This window comes from Oncorhynchus clarkii, chromosome 10 (assembly GCF_045791955.1).
Source record: "Oncorhynchus clarkii lewisi isolate Uvic-CL-2024 chromosome 10, UVic_Ocla_1.0, whole genome shotgun sequence".
NCBI lineage: Eukaryota > Metazoa > Chordata > Actinopteri > Salmoniformes > Salmonidae > Oncorhynchus > Oncorhynchus clarkii.
The window spans coordinates 44,380,205-44,396,624 of NC_092156.1; the positions used below are offsets into that span (position 1 = coordinate 44,380,205).

Sequence of the window (16,420 nt, forward strand, 5' to 3'; positions counted from 1 at the left end):
ACAGTAAGTGCTGTTATTGTGAAGTGGAAATGTCTTGGAGCAACAACTCAGCAGCTCAGCCGTGAAGTGGTAGGCCACACAAGCTCACAGAACGGGGCCACCGAGTTGCGTGTAAAAATGATCTGTCCTCTGTTGCAACACTCACTATTGAGTTCCAAACTGCCTCTAGAAGTAAATTGGGCACAATAACTGCTTGTCTGGAGCTTCATGAAATGGCTTTCCATGTCCGAGCAGCCATACACAAGCCTAAGATCACCATGCGCAATACCAAGTGTTGGCTGGAATGGTGTAAAGCACAGCACCATTGGAGCAGTGGAAACGCCTTCTCTGAACTTGACTGGCTTGCACAGATTCCTGATCTCAAACCCATCGAACACCTTTGGGATGAATTGGGATGCTGACTGCGAGCCAGGCCTAATCATCCAACATCAGTGCCCGACCTCACTAATGCTCGTGGCTGAATGGAAGCAAGTCCCTGCAGCAATGTTCCAACATCTTTAAAAAAAAGTATTTATTTAACCTTTTAACTAGGTAAGTCAGTTAAGAACAAATTCTTATTTACAATGACGGCCTACCAAAAGGCAAAAGACCTCCTGCGGGGACGGGGGCTGGGATTAAAATAAATAAATAACATAAATATAGGACAAAGTGGAGTGATAACGATAGAGGAAACCAAGTCTAGATTTAACTTTAGCCTGCAGCTTTTTTATGTGCTGAGAGAAGGACAGTGTACTTTCTAGCCATACTCCCAAGTACTTGTATGAGGTGACTACCTTAAGCTCTAAACCCTCAGAGGTTGTAATCACACCTGTAGGGAGCGGGGCATTCTTCTTACCAAACCACATGACCTTTGTTTTGGAGGTGTTCAAAATAAGTTGAAGGGTAAAGAAAGCTTGTTGGACACTAAGAAAGCTTTGTTGTAGAGTATTTAACACAATCCGGGGAGGGGCCAGCTGAGTATAAGACTATCATCTGCATATAAATGGATGAGAGAGCTTCCTACTACCTGAGCTATGTTGTTGGTGTAAATTGAGAATAGCATGAGGCCTAGGATTGAGCCTTGGGGTACTCCCTTGGTGACAGGCAGTGGCTGAGACAACAGATTTTCTGACTTTATACACTGCACTCTTTGAGAGAGGTAGTTAGCAAACCAGGCCGAAGACCCCTCAGAGACACCAATATTCCTTAGCCGGCTCACAAGATTGGAATGGTCTACCGTATCAAAAGCTTTGGCCAAGTCAATAGAAATATAGTAGCACAACATTGCATAGAATCAAGGGCAATGGTGACATCATTGGGGACCTTTATGGTTGCTTTGTCACATCCATAACCTGAGCGGAAACCAGATTGCATACCAGAGAGAATACTATAGACATCAAGAGCGCCAGTCAGTTGATTATTGACGAGTTTTTCCAACACTTTTGATAAACAGGGCATAATAGAACTAGGCCTGTAACAGTTAGGATCAGCTTGATCTCCCCTTTTAATTAAAGGATGAACTGTGGCTGCCTTCCAAGCAATGGGAACGAGACAGGTTAAAAAGCTCAGAGATAGGCTTGGCGATGATAGGGTCAGCAACGTTAAAGAAGAAAGGGTGTTTTTTGGGGTTAAGTTTCAGGAGCTCCTCTAGCACCTCGGACTCAGTGACTGCCTGCAGGGAGAAACTTTGTAGCGGGGCAGGGGGAGAAGCATCAGGGATATAGTCGCTTTAAAATGGGTGAAAGATGAGGAAATCTTGGACAGGCGTGGAGGCATGACTGAGTCAAATAGGAATCCTGACTTAATGAAGTGGTGATTAAAGAGCGCAGCCATGTGCTTCTTGTCAGTAACAACCACATCATCAACTTTAAGGGACATGGGCAGCTGTGAGGAGAAGGGTTTATTCTCCAGGTCTTTAACCGTTTTCCAGAACTTCTTGGGGTTAGACCCACAGAGACATAACTGCTCAAAGTAACTAACTTTGGCCTTTCGGATAGCCTGAGTACACATATTTCTCATTTGCCTGAATGATAGCCAGTCAGCCTGAGTATGCGTGTGCCGAGCCTTTCGCTAAATGCAATTCTTGAGGTGGAGTAACTCTGCAAGATCACGGTCAAACCAGGGGCTTAACCTGTTTTTAATTCTCATTTTCTTTATGGGGGTGTGTTTATTAACAATACCATAGAAAATATCAAAAAAGAAAGTCCATGAGTCTTCGACAGAGGGGGGGATCAAGCTGCTTCTATACCATTTAACAGAGGCAAGTTCATGAAGGAAGGCTTGCGCAATAAAGTTTTTTAGCAAGTGTCTATGACAAATAAGGACAGGTCGTTTCACTGAGCAGCCATTACGATCACAGGCTGTAAAACAGTGATCACTACTATCAGTCTGGTGTTTTCTGTAATGACCTATCAGGATCATTTGTGAGGATAACATCAAGAAGAGTAGCCTTTTCTGGGTGTTTGGAGTCATACCTTGTGGGATTGATAATAATCTGAGAAAGATTTAGAGAGTCCCATTGCTTTAGGACTTGGTCAGTTGGTTTAAGCATGTTTCGCTTTAGGTCACCTACCAGGACAAATTCAGATTTAGTGTAAGGGGCCAGGAGAGAGCTTAGGGCAGTAGGGTACAGCTCGGTGCTGATGGAGGACGATAGCACCCAGCAACAGTCAACAAAGAGCTATTTGAAAGTGTAATACTTAAAACCAGCAAATCAAATTGTTTGGGGACAGACTTGGTGGAGACAACTGAACACTGAAGGTGATCCTTGGTAAAGATTGCCACTCCCCCACCTTTGGAAGATCTGTCTTGCCGAAAAAGGTTATAATCAGAAAGGTTAACTTCTTGACGCAACCCATCCCGTTAGCGGGATAATTGTCATCAACAACCTCTAAATTGCAGAGCGCCACATTCAAATAATATTACAAAAAATATTTATAGTCATGAAATCACAAGTGCAATATAGCAAAACACAGTTTAGCTTTTTGTTAATCCACCTGTCGTGAAAATATGCTTTACAGCGAAAGCAATCCAAGCGTTTGTGTAAGTTTATCGATCACTAGACAACACATTATGAACACCTTGCATCAAAGTAGCTTGGTCACGAAAATCAGAGAAGCAATAAAATGAATCGCTTACCTTTGATCTTCGAACGTTTTCACTCACGAGACTCCCAGTTACACAATAAATGTTCCTTTTGTTCCATAAAGATTATTTTTATATCCTAAATACCTCCGTTTGTTTGGCGCATTATGTTCAGAAATCCACAGGCTCGAGCGGTCACGACAACGCAGACGAAAATTCCAAATAGTTTCCGTAATGTCCACAGAAACATGTCAAACTTTTTTTATAATCAATCCTCAGGTTTGTTTTTAAAATATATAATCGATAATATATCAACCGGCACTGTCTCTTTTTCAGTAGGAGAGGGAGAGACAATGGCTGCCCAACTCTGTTGCGCAAGCAAAACTCATGTGAACACCCAGCTATCCAGTGACGCAATGTTATCTTTCTCGCTCATTTTTCAAAATAAAAGCCTGAAACTATGTCTAAAGACTTGACACCTTGAGGAAGCGATAGGAAAGGAATCTGGTTGATATCCCTTTAAATGGAGCAACGGCAGGCTATGAAACATGGGGCTTTCAAAATAGAAGCCACTTCCTGGTTTGATTTTCCTCAGGTTTTTGCCTGCAATATCAGTTCTGTTAAACTCACAGACAATTTTTTGAGAGTTTTGGAAACTTTAGAGTGTTTTCTATCCTAATCTGTAAATTATATGCATATTCTAGCATATGGGCCTGAGAAATAGGCCGTTTTACTTTGGGAACGTTAATTTTCCAAACGTAAAAATAGTGCCCCCTAGCTGAAAGAGGTTAACATCCGTATTCAAAACACTCTTTCTTAAGCACGTCTCAGTAATGACCAACACATCTGGAATGGAGCTCTGAACCCACACTTTCAATTGATCCATTTTAGGTAAGGCTTTTACAGGAGCAGTAATCAGTGAAGCAGATATCAGAGCACAAGTCAGAATTGGGGCTAGAAACAGTAGATGAGCCAGGGTGTACATGCACATTTCCAGATATCATCAACCGAAATACAATCAAGGCACGGCATAGTACAGGGAGAGCACTGCAGTGCAGATTTATGACATCTGAATGTGCATCAGATGGCAACAAGATCATATTGTACAGGAATTACATCAGGTAACATGAATACAAAGCCTGTGAGAGGTGTTTAGAATGGGATGGGAGGCCAAAAGTCTGTGTAACCAATAGAAAGTGAGTCTCGAGTGTGGGAACAAACAGTCTGTCCCACGGTTGGGTAAAGAAAGTTTGTAGTCAACAAAGCATGCAGGAGTCCTGAGGTAAATAGAAAAATGCACAATACAAAAAATGAAATATATAACGACTTGGGGGGGAAGTCATTGTAAATTTAGAGTCACTCGCCCCAACAGTGCATGTGTGCTGGAGGTGAGTGAAAGCTCGGGAGAGAGACAGAGGGGGGAGACAAGCCAGGGTAGATGGTGAACAGATCGCCAGTTGGAATCCAAGCAGCAGTGCAGCAGGCAAAGGGAGTAGGTGTCACCCACTTGTGGTAGCCAGCCAATTGTTGGTCTCAAAGGCTTTGACACCTCTCGCTTCACACGTCAGTGCTAATTGAAGTTGTCCTAGCAAAGCTTGGTAGCCTGAGCATTCAGTCCTTATTAAGTAATATACAGTGCCTTGCGAAAGTATTCGGCCCCCTTGAACTTTGCGACCTTTTGCCACATTTCAGGCTTCAAACATAAAGATATAAAACTGTATTTTTTTGTGAAGAATCAACAACAAGTGGGACACAATCATGAAGTGGAACGACATTTATTGGATATTTCAAACTTTTTTAACAAATCAAAAACTGAAAAATTGGGCGTGCAAAATTATTCAGCCCCTTTACTTTCAGTGCAGCAAACTCTCTCCAGAAGTTCAGTGAGGATCTCTGAATGATCCAATGTTGACCTAAATGACTAATGATGATAAATACAATCCACCTGTGTGTAATCAAGTCTCCGTATAAATGCACCTGCACTGTGATAGTCTCAGAGGTCCGTTAAAAGCGCAGAGAGCATCATGAAGAACAAGGAACACACCAGGCAGGTCCGAGATACTGTTGTGAAGAAGTTTAAAGCCGGATTTGGATACAAAAAGATTTCCCAAGCTTTAAACATCCCAAGGAGCACTGTGCAAGCGATAATATTGAAATGGAAGGAGTATCAGACCACTGCAAATCTACCAAGACCTGGCCGTCCCTCTAAACTTTCAGCTCATACAAGGAGAAGACTGATCAGAGATGCAGCCAAGAGGCCCATGATCACTCTGGATGAACTGCAGAGATCTACAGCTGAGGTTGGAGACTCTGTCCATAGGACAACAATCAGTCGTATTTTGCACAAATCTGGCCTTTATGGAAGAGTGGCAAGAAGAAAGCCATTTCTTAAAGATATCCATAAAAAGTGTCGTTTAAAGTTTGCCACAAGCCACCTGGGAGACACACCAAACATGTGGAAGAAGGTGCTCTGGTCAGATGAAACCAAAATGGAACTTTTTGGCAACAATGCAAAACATTATGTTTGGCGTAAAAGCAACACAGCTGAACACACCATCCCCACTGTCAAACATGGTGGTGGCAGCATCATGGTTTGGGCCTGCTTTTCTTCAGCAGGGACAGGGAAGATGGTTAAAATTGATGGGAAGATGGATGGAGCCAAATACAGGACCATCCTGGAAGAAAACCTGATGGAGTCTGCAAAAGACCTGAGACTGGGACGGAGATTTGTCTTCCAACAAGACAATGATCCAAAACATAAAGCAAAATCTACAATGGAATGGTTCAAAAATAAACATATCCAGGTGTTAGAATGGCCAAGTCAAAGTCCAGACCTGAATCCAATCGAGAATCTGTGGAAAGAACTGAAAACTGCTGTTTACAAACGCTCTCCTTCCAACCTCACTGAGCTCGAGCTGTTTTGCAAGGAGGAATGGGAAAAAATGTCAGTCTCTCGATGTGCAAAACTGATAGACATACCCCAAGCGACTTACAGCTGTAATCGCAGCAAAAGGTGGCGCTACAAAGTATTAACTTAAGGGGGCTGAATAATTTTGCACGCCCAATTTTTCAGTTTTTGATTTGTTAAAAAAGTTTGAAATATCCAATAAATGTCGTTCCACTTCATGATTGTGTCCCACTTGTTGTTGATTCTTCACAAAAAAATACAGTTTTATATCTTAATGTTTGAAGCCTGAAATGTGGCAAAAGGTCGCAAAGTTCAAGGGGGCCGAATACTTTCGCAAGGCACTGTAATTGTAATGTATTTTTCTTCTTGGCTTTTGATGGTAAAAAAAAATTGCTTCAGACTGAGCATTACTCACTCAGCTCCAGGTTGGATGGGGTTTTCAGGTCTGCTTGTTTGCCAAAACATTTGATGTATAGTTTGGGAATAATAATCCTTGAGTGTAGGAAGCATTCCAAGTAATTCCATCCAAAATCAGGTTGTAGGTTTCGAGTTTCGATTTGGAATGAAGGTTATGTTGTTTAGGGTAGCATCCTGTATATGTTCATCCCCAAAAAATCAAATTTTGTCTATCTCTAAATATATATATTTTTAAAAACATGCTGAAAAATGTGGGAGCTCATCTGCTCTAGTGGAAATCCTTCCCAGAAGAGTGGAGGCTGCTATGACACCAAATTATATGCAATTTTCGGCGAGCAGGTGTTCACATACTAATGATCATGTAGTGTACGTACAGTACTGTGTATATAGTTCCTGGGTACCCATGACCCTCACCTGCTGTCTGTCTCTTTCCCTCCCCCAGATCTGTCGAAGAACAGGCTCACAGAGATTCCCCCAGAGGTGTGTCTGTTCGCCCCACTCGAGTCCCTCAACCTATACCACAACTGCATCAAATGCATCCCAGAAACCATCATCAACTTGCAGATGCTGACCTATCTCAACATCAGGTCAGTGATGACTCATGGAGCACTGTGGTGTGATCTGTTGACCCAATGACCTCATACTGTTTGATATCACCAGGAAATACAAAGGCCCACATTACGGTGTTTACAGCAAAGCTTTTGTTATACTTTGATCATTTTTTCCCCTTTGACATGGTCAAATAACTCAGGCATAGATGGCAATGGCACCGAGTGGCCTTTAGGTGGAGCTGTTATAAGCAGTCTCACTTAAACCCTCATATCCACCGCCCCTTTTGACTTAGAGACTTAAACTTTGTATGTAGGTATCTTCTCTCGTGCTGAACAAATTTGCTTGAAGGACCCATAAAGGTCCATCAGGATAGATTTTCCTCCACCTTGGAAATTTTGAATAACCTTTTGAAAAATGTATTCTCATGAACCAAAAGTCCAAGTAACACCAACAATTAAATAAAATAAAATAGTATTAGTCACATGCGCCGAATACAACAGGTATGCTTACTTACAAGCCCTTAACCAACAATGCGGTTTTAATAAAAATACCAACAAAAAATGAATTAAAAGTAACAAATAATTAAAGAGCAGCAGTAAAATAACACTACTAGGCCTATGGTACATCTCTTAACTTAGTTTGAGAAAAGAGTCATGTTTTACATGTCCAATTAAATCCTTTGTCAATCCACTTCACAATGGCCTATCAATTTGAAACTTTTTATGGTTAATAAAGTACATTACCATGATGCACCATGTTATATCTTATTAACAATTCACTTTTTTGACTGTAACCAATGCTTAAAATCATCATAACATATTTTTTCACAATGACTAAAAGTCATATTCACAACAAATGTGGTCTTTGGACTCATTACAATATAGTCCCTAAAGAGTTTGAGAAAATAAAGTTGACGCATTCAAATATACCACACTATACCAGTAGATGCATTTTAGCACATACGCTAATATGCTAAAAGTACTTTACAAATCGTCTCATAAAGTCATAGAACCAAATGACACAATTCTGGGCCCATGGTATATATCTTAACTATCAGATTTTATGTGTCTATTTAAACCACTGTAAATCCACTCCACAGTGGCCTATCAACTTGAAACTTGTCATCGCTATCATGGATGTCCCTAAGATGAACCACACTGAATGTGGTATTCACATCTCAAAAAACAAGGAAGCTATTAACAACTCATTCTTTACATAAGTAACGCTCCAAATCATCTGCAATCGTCTTCTCCTCGTGAAACATACGTCAGATTCACTCCAGATTTTGTATTTCTGAATAATTAGATTAGAGAGTTTTTCATCAGTCTTTGATGGTAATGAGAAATAAGTTGCTGCATTTAAAAATGGCCGCACTTTACCTATAGATGCACATTAGCACATATGCTAATGCTCAAAATCATCTTCTCATGAACCATAAGTCAGATTGACTCCAGATTTGGTTTATAGACTCAATGAATTAACCTCGAATGAATTTGAGAAAGATAACCAACCTACAGCACTAGACTAACTTTTGTTGCACATAAAGATAGACAAGGAGTTGCAGTCAGTTTTGGAATGGGTGGTCAGTAATAAACTGGTCCTGAGAATCTCTAAAACTAAGAGCATTGTATTTGGTACAAATCATTCCCTAAGCTCTACCTCAGCTGAATCTGGTAATGAATGGTGTAGCTGTTGAACAAGTTGAGGAGTTACTTGGTGTTACCTTAGATTGTAAACAGTCATGGTCAAAGCATATGGATTCAATGGTTGTAGAGAAGGGGAGAGGTCTAGCTGTTATGAAGAGATGCTCTGCTTTGTTGACACCACACTCCAAAAGGCATGTCCTGTAGCCTCTAGTTTTGTCTTATATTGATTATTGTCCAGTCATGTGATCAAATGCTGCGAAGAAAGACTTAGTTAAGCTGCATCTGGCCCAGAACAGAGCAGCACGTCTTGCTCTTCATTGTAATCAGAGGGCTGATAGAAATACTATGCATGCCAGTCTCTCTTGGATAAGAGTTGAGGAGAGACTGATTGCGTCACTTATTTTTTTTTTATATATAAAAAAAAAAATCTGAATTGTTTGCACAGTCAATTTACACACACCTCTGACACACACACACACTTACTCCACCGGACATGCCAGCAGAGGCCTTTTCAGTCTCTAAATCCAGAACAAATTCAAGAAAGCATACAATATTACACTGCTCCTAAAATAAAGGGAACACTTAAACAACACAATGTAACTCCAAGCCAATCACACTTCTGTGAAATCAAACTGTCCACTTAGGAAGCAACACTGACAATAAATTTCACATGCTGTTGTGCAAATGGAATAGACAACAGGTGGAAATTATAGGCAATTAGCAAGACACCCCCAATAAAGGAGTGGTTCTGCAGGTGGTGACCAGACCACTTCTCAGTTCCTATGCTTCCTGGCTGATGTTTTGGTCACTTTTGAATGCTGGCGGTGCTTTCACTCTAGTGGTAGCATGAGACGGAGTCTACAACCCACACAAGTGGCTCAGGTACTGCAGCTGATCCAGGATGGTACATCAATGCGAGCTGTGGCAACAAGGTTTGCTGTGTCTGTCAGCGTAGTGTCCAGAGCATGGAGGCGCTCCCAGGAGACAGGCCAGTACATCAGGAGACGTGGAGGAGGCCGTAGGAGGGCAACAACCCAGCAGCAGGACCGCTACCTCCGCCTTTGTGCAAGGAGGAGCAGGAGGAGCACTGCCAGAGCCCTGCAAAATGATCTCCAGCAGGCCACAAATGTGCATGTGTCTGCTCAAACGGTCAGAAACAGACTCCATGAGGGTGGTATGAGTGCCCGACAACCACAGGTGGGGTTGTGCTTACAGCCCAACACCGTGCAGGACGTTTGGCATTTGCCAGAGAACACCAAGATTGGCAAATTCGCCACTGGTGCCCTGTGCTCTTCACAGATGAAAGCAGGTTCACACTGAGCATGTGACAGACGTGACAGAGTCTGGAGATGCTGTGGAGAACGTTCTGCTGCCTGCAACATCCTCCAGCATGACTGGTTTGGCGGTGGGTCAGTCATGGTGTGGGGTGGCATTTCTTTGGGTGGCCGCACAGCCCTCCATGTGCTCGCCAGAGGAAGCCTGACTGCCATTAGGTACCGAGATGAGATCCTCAGACCCCTTGTGAGACCATATGCTGGTGCGGTTGGCCCTGGGTTCCTCCTAATGCAGGACAATGCTAGACCTCATGTGGCTGGAGTGTGTCAGCAGTTCCTGCAAGAGGAAGGCATTGATGTTATGGACTGGCCCGCCCGTTCCCCAGACCTGAATCCAATTGAGCACATCTGGGACATCATGTCTCGCTCCATCCACCAACGCCACGTTGCACCACAGACTGTCCAGGAGTTGGCGGATGCTTTAGTCCAGGTCTGGGAGGAGATCCCTCAGGAGACCATCCGCCACCTCATCAGGAGCATGCCCAGGCATTGTAGGGAGGTCATACAGGCACGTGGAGGCCACACACACTACTGAGCCTCATTTTGACTTGTTTTAAGGACATTACATCAAAGTTGGATCAGCCTGTAGTGTGGTTTTCCACTTTAATTTTGAGTGTGACTCCAAATCCAGACCTCTATGGGTTGATAAATTTGATTTCCATTGATCATTTTTGTGATTTTGTTGTCAGCACATTCAACTATGTAAAGAAAAAAGTATTTAATAAGAATATTTCATTCATTCAGATCTAGGATGTGTTATTTTAGTGTTCCCTTTATTTTTTTGAGCAGTGTTTATAGAGCCACGATTGCACGGAACTCTCATTTCATATTGCTCAAATTAACAACAAAACTGGTTTAAAAAAACAGATAAAGCAACACCTCACAGACCAACTCTCCCCTATTTGACCTAGATTTTGTGTGTATGTATTGATATGTACAGTTGAAGTCGGAAGTTTACATACACCTTAGCCAAATACACTTAAACTCAGTTAATCATAAAGACCCATTAATCATAAAGACCCATTTGCGACCAAGCTTTAACTTCCTGACTGATGTCTTGAGATGCTGCTTCAATATATCCGCATCATTTTCTTCCCTCATGATGCCATCAATTTTGTGAAGTGCACCAGTCCCTCATTTTATTTTATTTATTTTACCTTTATTTAACTAGGCAAGTCAGTTAAGAATACATTCTTATTTTCAATGACAGCCAGTGGGATAACTTCCGGTTCAGGGGCAGAACGACAGATTTGTACGTTGTCAGCTCGGGGATATGAACTTGCAACCTTTCGGTGACTAGTCCAACGATCTAACCACTAGGCTACCCTGCCACCCTGCAGCAAAGCAGCCCCACAACATGATGCTGCCACCCCTGTGCTTCATGGTTGGGATGGTGTACTTTGTCTTGCAAGCCTCCCCATTTTTCCTCCAAGCATGACGATGGTCATTCTGGCCAAACAGTTCTATTTTTGTTTCATCCAACCAGAGGACATTTCTCCAAAAAGTACGATTTTTGTTTTCATGTGCAGTTGCAATCCATAGTCTGGCTTTTTTTATGGTGGTTTTGGAGCAGTGGCTTCTTCCTTGCTTGACCGGCCTCTCAGGTTATGTCGATATAGGACTCGTTTTACTGTGGCTATAGATACTTTTGTACCTGTTTCCTCCAGCATCTTCACAAGGTCCTTTGTTGCTGTTCTGGGATTGATTTGCACTTTTCACACCAAAGTACGTTCATCTCTAGGAGACAGAACGCGTCTCCTTCCTGAGCGGTATGACGGCTGCGTGGTCCCATGGTGTTTATACTTGCATACTATTGTTTGTACAGATGAACAACCAGACTTGTGGAGGTCTACAATCTTTGTAGACCTGGATGATTTATTTTGATTTTTCCCATGATGTCAAGTAAAGAGGCACTGAGTTTGAAGTTAGGCCTTGAAATACATCCCCAGGTACACCTCCAATTGACTCAAATGATGTCAATTAGCTTCTCAGAAGCTTATAAAGCCATGACATCATTTTCTGGAATTTTCCAAGTTGTTTAAAAGACACAGTCAACTTTGTGTATGTAAACTTCTGACCCACTAGAATTGTGATACAGTGAATTATAAGTGAAATAATCTGTCTGTAAACAATAGTTGGAAAAAAGACTTGTGTCATGCACAAAGTTGATGTCCTAACAGACTTGCCAAAACTATAGTTTGTTAACAAGAATTTTGTGGAGTGGTTGAAAAACGAGTTTTAATGACTCCAACCTAAGTGTTTGTAAACTTCCGACTGCAACTGTACGTGTTATGTGTGCCATTTTTTAAATCTATACTACTGGTCAAAAGTTTTAGAACACCTACTCATTCAATGGTTTTCTTTATTCTGACTATTTTCTAATGTGTAGAATAATAGCTAAGACATCAAAACATTGAAATAACACATGGAATCATTTAGTGACCCAAAAAGTGTTAAACAAATCAAAATATATTTTATTTTTGAGATTCTTCAAATAGCTACCCTTTGCCTTGATGACAGCTTTGTACACTTTTGGCATTCACTCAACCAGCTTTATGAGGTAATCACCTGTAATGCGTTTCTTTCCTTCTTGTGAAGGTAGGGGGGTATACAGAACATAGCCCTATTTGGTAAAAGACCAAGTCCATATTATGGCAAGTACAGCTCAAATAAGCAAAAGGAAATGACAGTCCATCATCACTTTAAGACATGATCAGTCAATCTGGAAAATGTTAAGAACTTTGAAAGTTTTTCATGTGGAGTTGCAAAAACCATCAAGCACTATGATGAAACTGGCTCTCATGAGGACTGCCAAAGGAATAGAAGACCCATAGTTACCCTTGCTGCAGAGGACCATTTTCTTTTAGAGCTACCAGCCTCATAAATTGCAGCTTAAATAAATGCTTCACAGAGTTCAACAGACATATCTCAAAATCATTGATGATCATTGGAGACTGTGCCTCCATGGTTGAATTGCTGCAAGAAACCACTACTAAAGGAAACCAATAAGAAGAAGAATTGCTTGTGCCAAGAAGCACGAACAATGGACATTAGACCAGTGGAAATCTGTCCTTTTGGTCTGGAGTCCAAATTGGAGATTTTTGGTTCCAACCGCCACATCTTTGTGACATGTGGATGAAAGGATGAACTCCACATGTGTAGTTCCTACCTTAAAGCATGGAGGAGGAGGTGTGATGGTTTGGAGGTGCTTTGCTGGAGACACTGTCTGGGATTTATTTAGAATTGAAGGCACACTTAACCAGCATGGTTGCCACTGCATTCTGTAGCAATACTCCATCCCATCTGGTTTGGGCCTAGTCCCATTATCATTTTTTTTCCAACAGTACAATGAGCCAACACACCTCAAGGCTGGGTAAGGGCTATTTTTACCAAGAAGGCACGTGATGGAGTGCTGCATCAGATTACCTTGCCTCCACAATCCACCGACCTCAACTAAATTGAGCTGGTTTGGGATGTGTGAAGGAAAAGCAGCCGACAAGTGCTCGGCATATGTGGGAATTCCTTCAAAACTGTTGGAAAAACATTTCAGGTGAAGCTGGTTGAGAGAATGCCAAGGGTGTGTGCAGCTGTCATCAAGGCAAAGGGTGGCTATTTGAAGAATCTGAAATATAACATATTTTGATTTGTTTAACACTTTTCCATATGTGTTATTTCATAGTTTTGATTTCTTCACTACTCTACAATGTTGAAAATAGTAAAAATAAAGAAAAACCCTTGAATGAACAGGTGTTCTAAAACTTTTGACCGGTAGTGTATGTAGTTCTGTCTTTGAGCTGTTCTTGTCTATTAATGTTCTGTATTATGTTTCATGTTTTGTGTGGGCCCCAGGAAGAGTAGCTGCTGCTTTCGCAACAGCTAATGGGGATAATAGAATACCAAAAAATATAGTTGCTACGTGACAGAGTGCTTGCTTTGTTATCCAACTGATCATGTGTCCTTTCTGTCATGCTGTGAATCCCGTTCATTGCTGATCACAACTATATTCAGTTTTATTCTGCTTTATCTCAGGAGAATGGTGTTCCCCTTTTCAGGGACTTCACAGGATCAAGTAACAAGAGCATTTCCTCTTTCATAGTGTGGGAAATACGCTGTGATGTTGTTTTTAAAGTTATGAAGATGATTATATCTAGACAGTACTGTTCATTTCCTAGACACAATTAGATCGCAGTCTCCTCTAGTTTCACTAACATTCTTTTAAGATGGTTGTCCTTTGTTGCTGAATACTGACTATAGTGAATATGTGTATTTTGTGTTTTTGTAGCCGGAACCTTCTCTCAACATTGCCAAAATACCTGTTTAGCCTCCCCCTCAAAGTGCTGGTGGTGAGCAACAACAAGCTAGTGTCCATCCCAGAGGAAATTGGGAAGGCCAAAGAGCTGATGGAGTTGGTAAGCACTGGTCCAGAGCACATTAATGTGTGTGTGCGTGTGTCTTTCCACATGTATTTATGATCTATGTCCAGTCATTTGTAGGCCTCTGTATGACCGCCTGCTCTCGGTCTTCCCCCTGTAGGACATCAGCTGTAATGAGATCCAGGTGCTGCCCCCTCAGGTGGGGAGGCTCCAGGCCTTACGGGAACTCAACATCAGGAGGAACTGTCTTCACATGCTGCCTGAGGGTATGTAGCAGTTTACGTTCTCTCCCCTGGTCCTCTTCACTCTTTCTCTCTTCCCAAACACCTCTCTGGACCCCAGAGCAGTGACAGATACCAACTATATAGGTTTACCGCACTCTCTATTCTATATCCAACCCCATGCCTTTTATGCTTTCTTTATTTTTCTCTACCCCTCGCTCTCTCTCCAGAGTTGGCGGACCTGCCACTCACCAGACTAGACTTCTCCTGCAATAAGATCACAGAGATCCCTCCTGTCTACAGGAGACTCAGGCAGCTGCAGCACATCATCCTCGACAACAACCCTATGCAGTCCCCACCTGCACAGGTGTGTGTGTGTTCTTGTGTGGCAACATCTGTGGTAGTTTGTGCTGTATTTGACATTTGGCGCTGCATGGGAGTATCCGCTGCCATCTGGATGTGTATCAAGGATGTTGTTACAGTAAAACATAGGTTAACCTCAGCTCGGCAATGTGCCTAGAACCCCCCCCACCCAGGTGTGACAGTATTCATGAAATACCACCATCTCCGAGGAACAATTGCACACTTCATTTCATCTACTATTTGTGTATTTCAGATCTGCCTGAAGGGCAAGGTGCACATCTTTAAGTACCTGAACATCCAAACATGTAGGTTGAATAAGAAGCCTGACTCTCTGGACCTCCCCTCCCTGGGCAAACGCTGCCTTCCCCAGCCTCTGACCGACAGGTACACTCTTCTATCATATCATACTACTACGTATACTACAGACAAGACAATAGACCATATGCATCATAAATGGTGTGTTCCATTAAACTATAATGACAACTGGTATAACATATATTTGAAGATTAATGACACAGGTTCAACGTATTATGAAGTGCTTATGATGTCGTCATGATTGTGACTTGAACAAAACTGTCTGACTCTCTTTTATTTCTGACTATCCCTTTATATGTCTCTGCAGCATGGAGGATTTTTACCCCAGTAAGAACCACGGTCCTGACTCTGGTATCGGCAGTGACAATGGGGATAAAAGACTGTCTACGACGGAGGTCAGAGTTCACCCACTGTAGTCAGACTGTAGTGAGGCTTAGACTGTAAAAAGCCTATTGGTGTGCGTTCAACCACGGCAAATTGATACTGCCCCTTAGTATTTATTCTATAGGCAGTGCTGGACTTGGACTGAAGTAGGTGCCGGTACTCATTTTAGGTGCTGGAACACCACAATATTTTGCTGGAACTAAAGCAGTAGAATATTTGAGGTGCCTGTACAATGTTCCTGTCAGCTCCGGCCCAAGTCAACCACCTTCTGTAGGTCATGCAGACATGTTCAGTGCACTCGTTTATGGTTCACGCTCACTTACCTCTTAAGTTCCCTTCTCCTCCTCGCCCCTCCCTCTCTTCCTCTAGCCTTCTGACGATGACACCATCAGCCTGCACTCTCAGGTCTCAGAGACGGCCCGCGCCGACGCGCTCTCTCTCCTCTCCAAGATGGACTCAGGCAAAGGTAAGGCCTGTTTTTAGATGCAGTGGATTTGACTGTTCGGTAACAGTATTTGAGCAATATTGTGCTCAACTGGCAACAGGCACATAGTCTGAGGTTCAACCTGGTGTGTTGTGCCCATAGATCAGGAACCCTATGACTTCATCGAGCCCAACCCAGAGGAGGATGCTGCCCTGTCAGAGGGGGACGGGCAGCAGAGTGGTGGACCCTACATCTCCTGTATAAAGGTACATCACAAGACATCCATAGGGAGCTGTATGGCCACTACACGTACACCAGTAACTAGCCTGTCTTCCTCTGTCGAGCTATCCGCGGGGGAGGTACTGTGCTACCACTGTCTGTTTCTTTTCCACTATTAGCTCCGGGGTATAGGAGATTGTT

General features: G+C 42.4%; 1 protein-coding gene across 1 annotated transcript in view; it reads left to right on the top strand.

Annotated features, from left to right (window-relative positions):
- The window catches only part of LOC139418558 (leucine-rich repeat and calponin homology domain-containing protein 2-like), a 76,358-nt gene that overhangs the window by 33,354 nt on the left and 26,584 nt on the right, over window positions 1-16,420 (top strand). Inside the window, 8 exon segments of the mRNA XM_071168118.1 lie at window positions 6,831-6,975; window positions 14,203-14,329; window positions 14,454-14,559; window positions 14,745-14,881; window positions 15,131-15,261; window positions 15,500-15,587; window positions 15,946-16,042; window positions 16,163-16,266. Of these exon segments, the coding sequence (XP_071024219.1) occupies window positions 6,831-6,975; window positions 14,203-14,329; window positions 14,454-14,559; window positions 14,745-14,881; window positions 15,131-15,261; window positions 15,500-15,587; window positions 15,946-16,042; window positions 16,163-16,266 (935 nt within the window).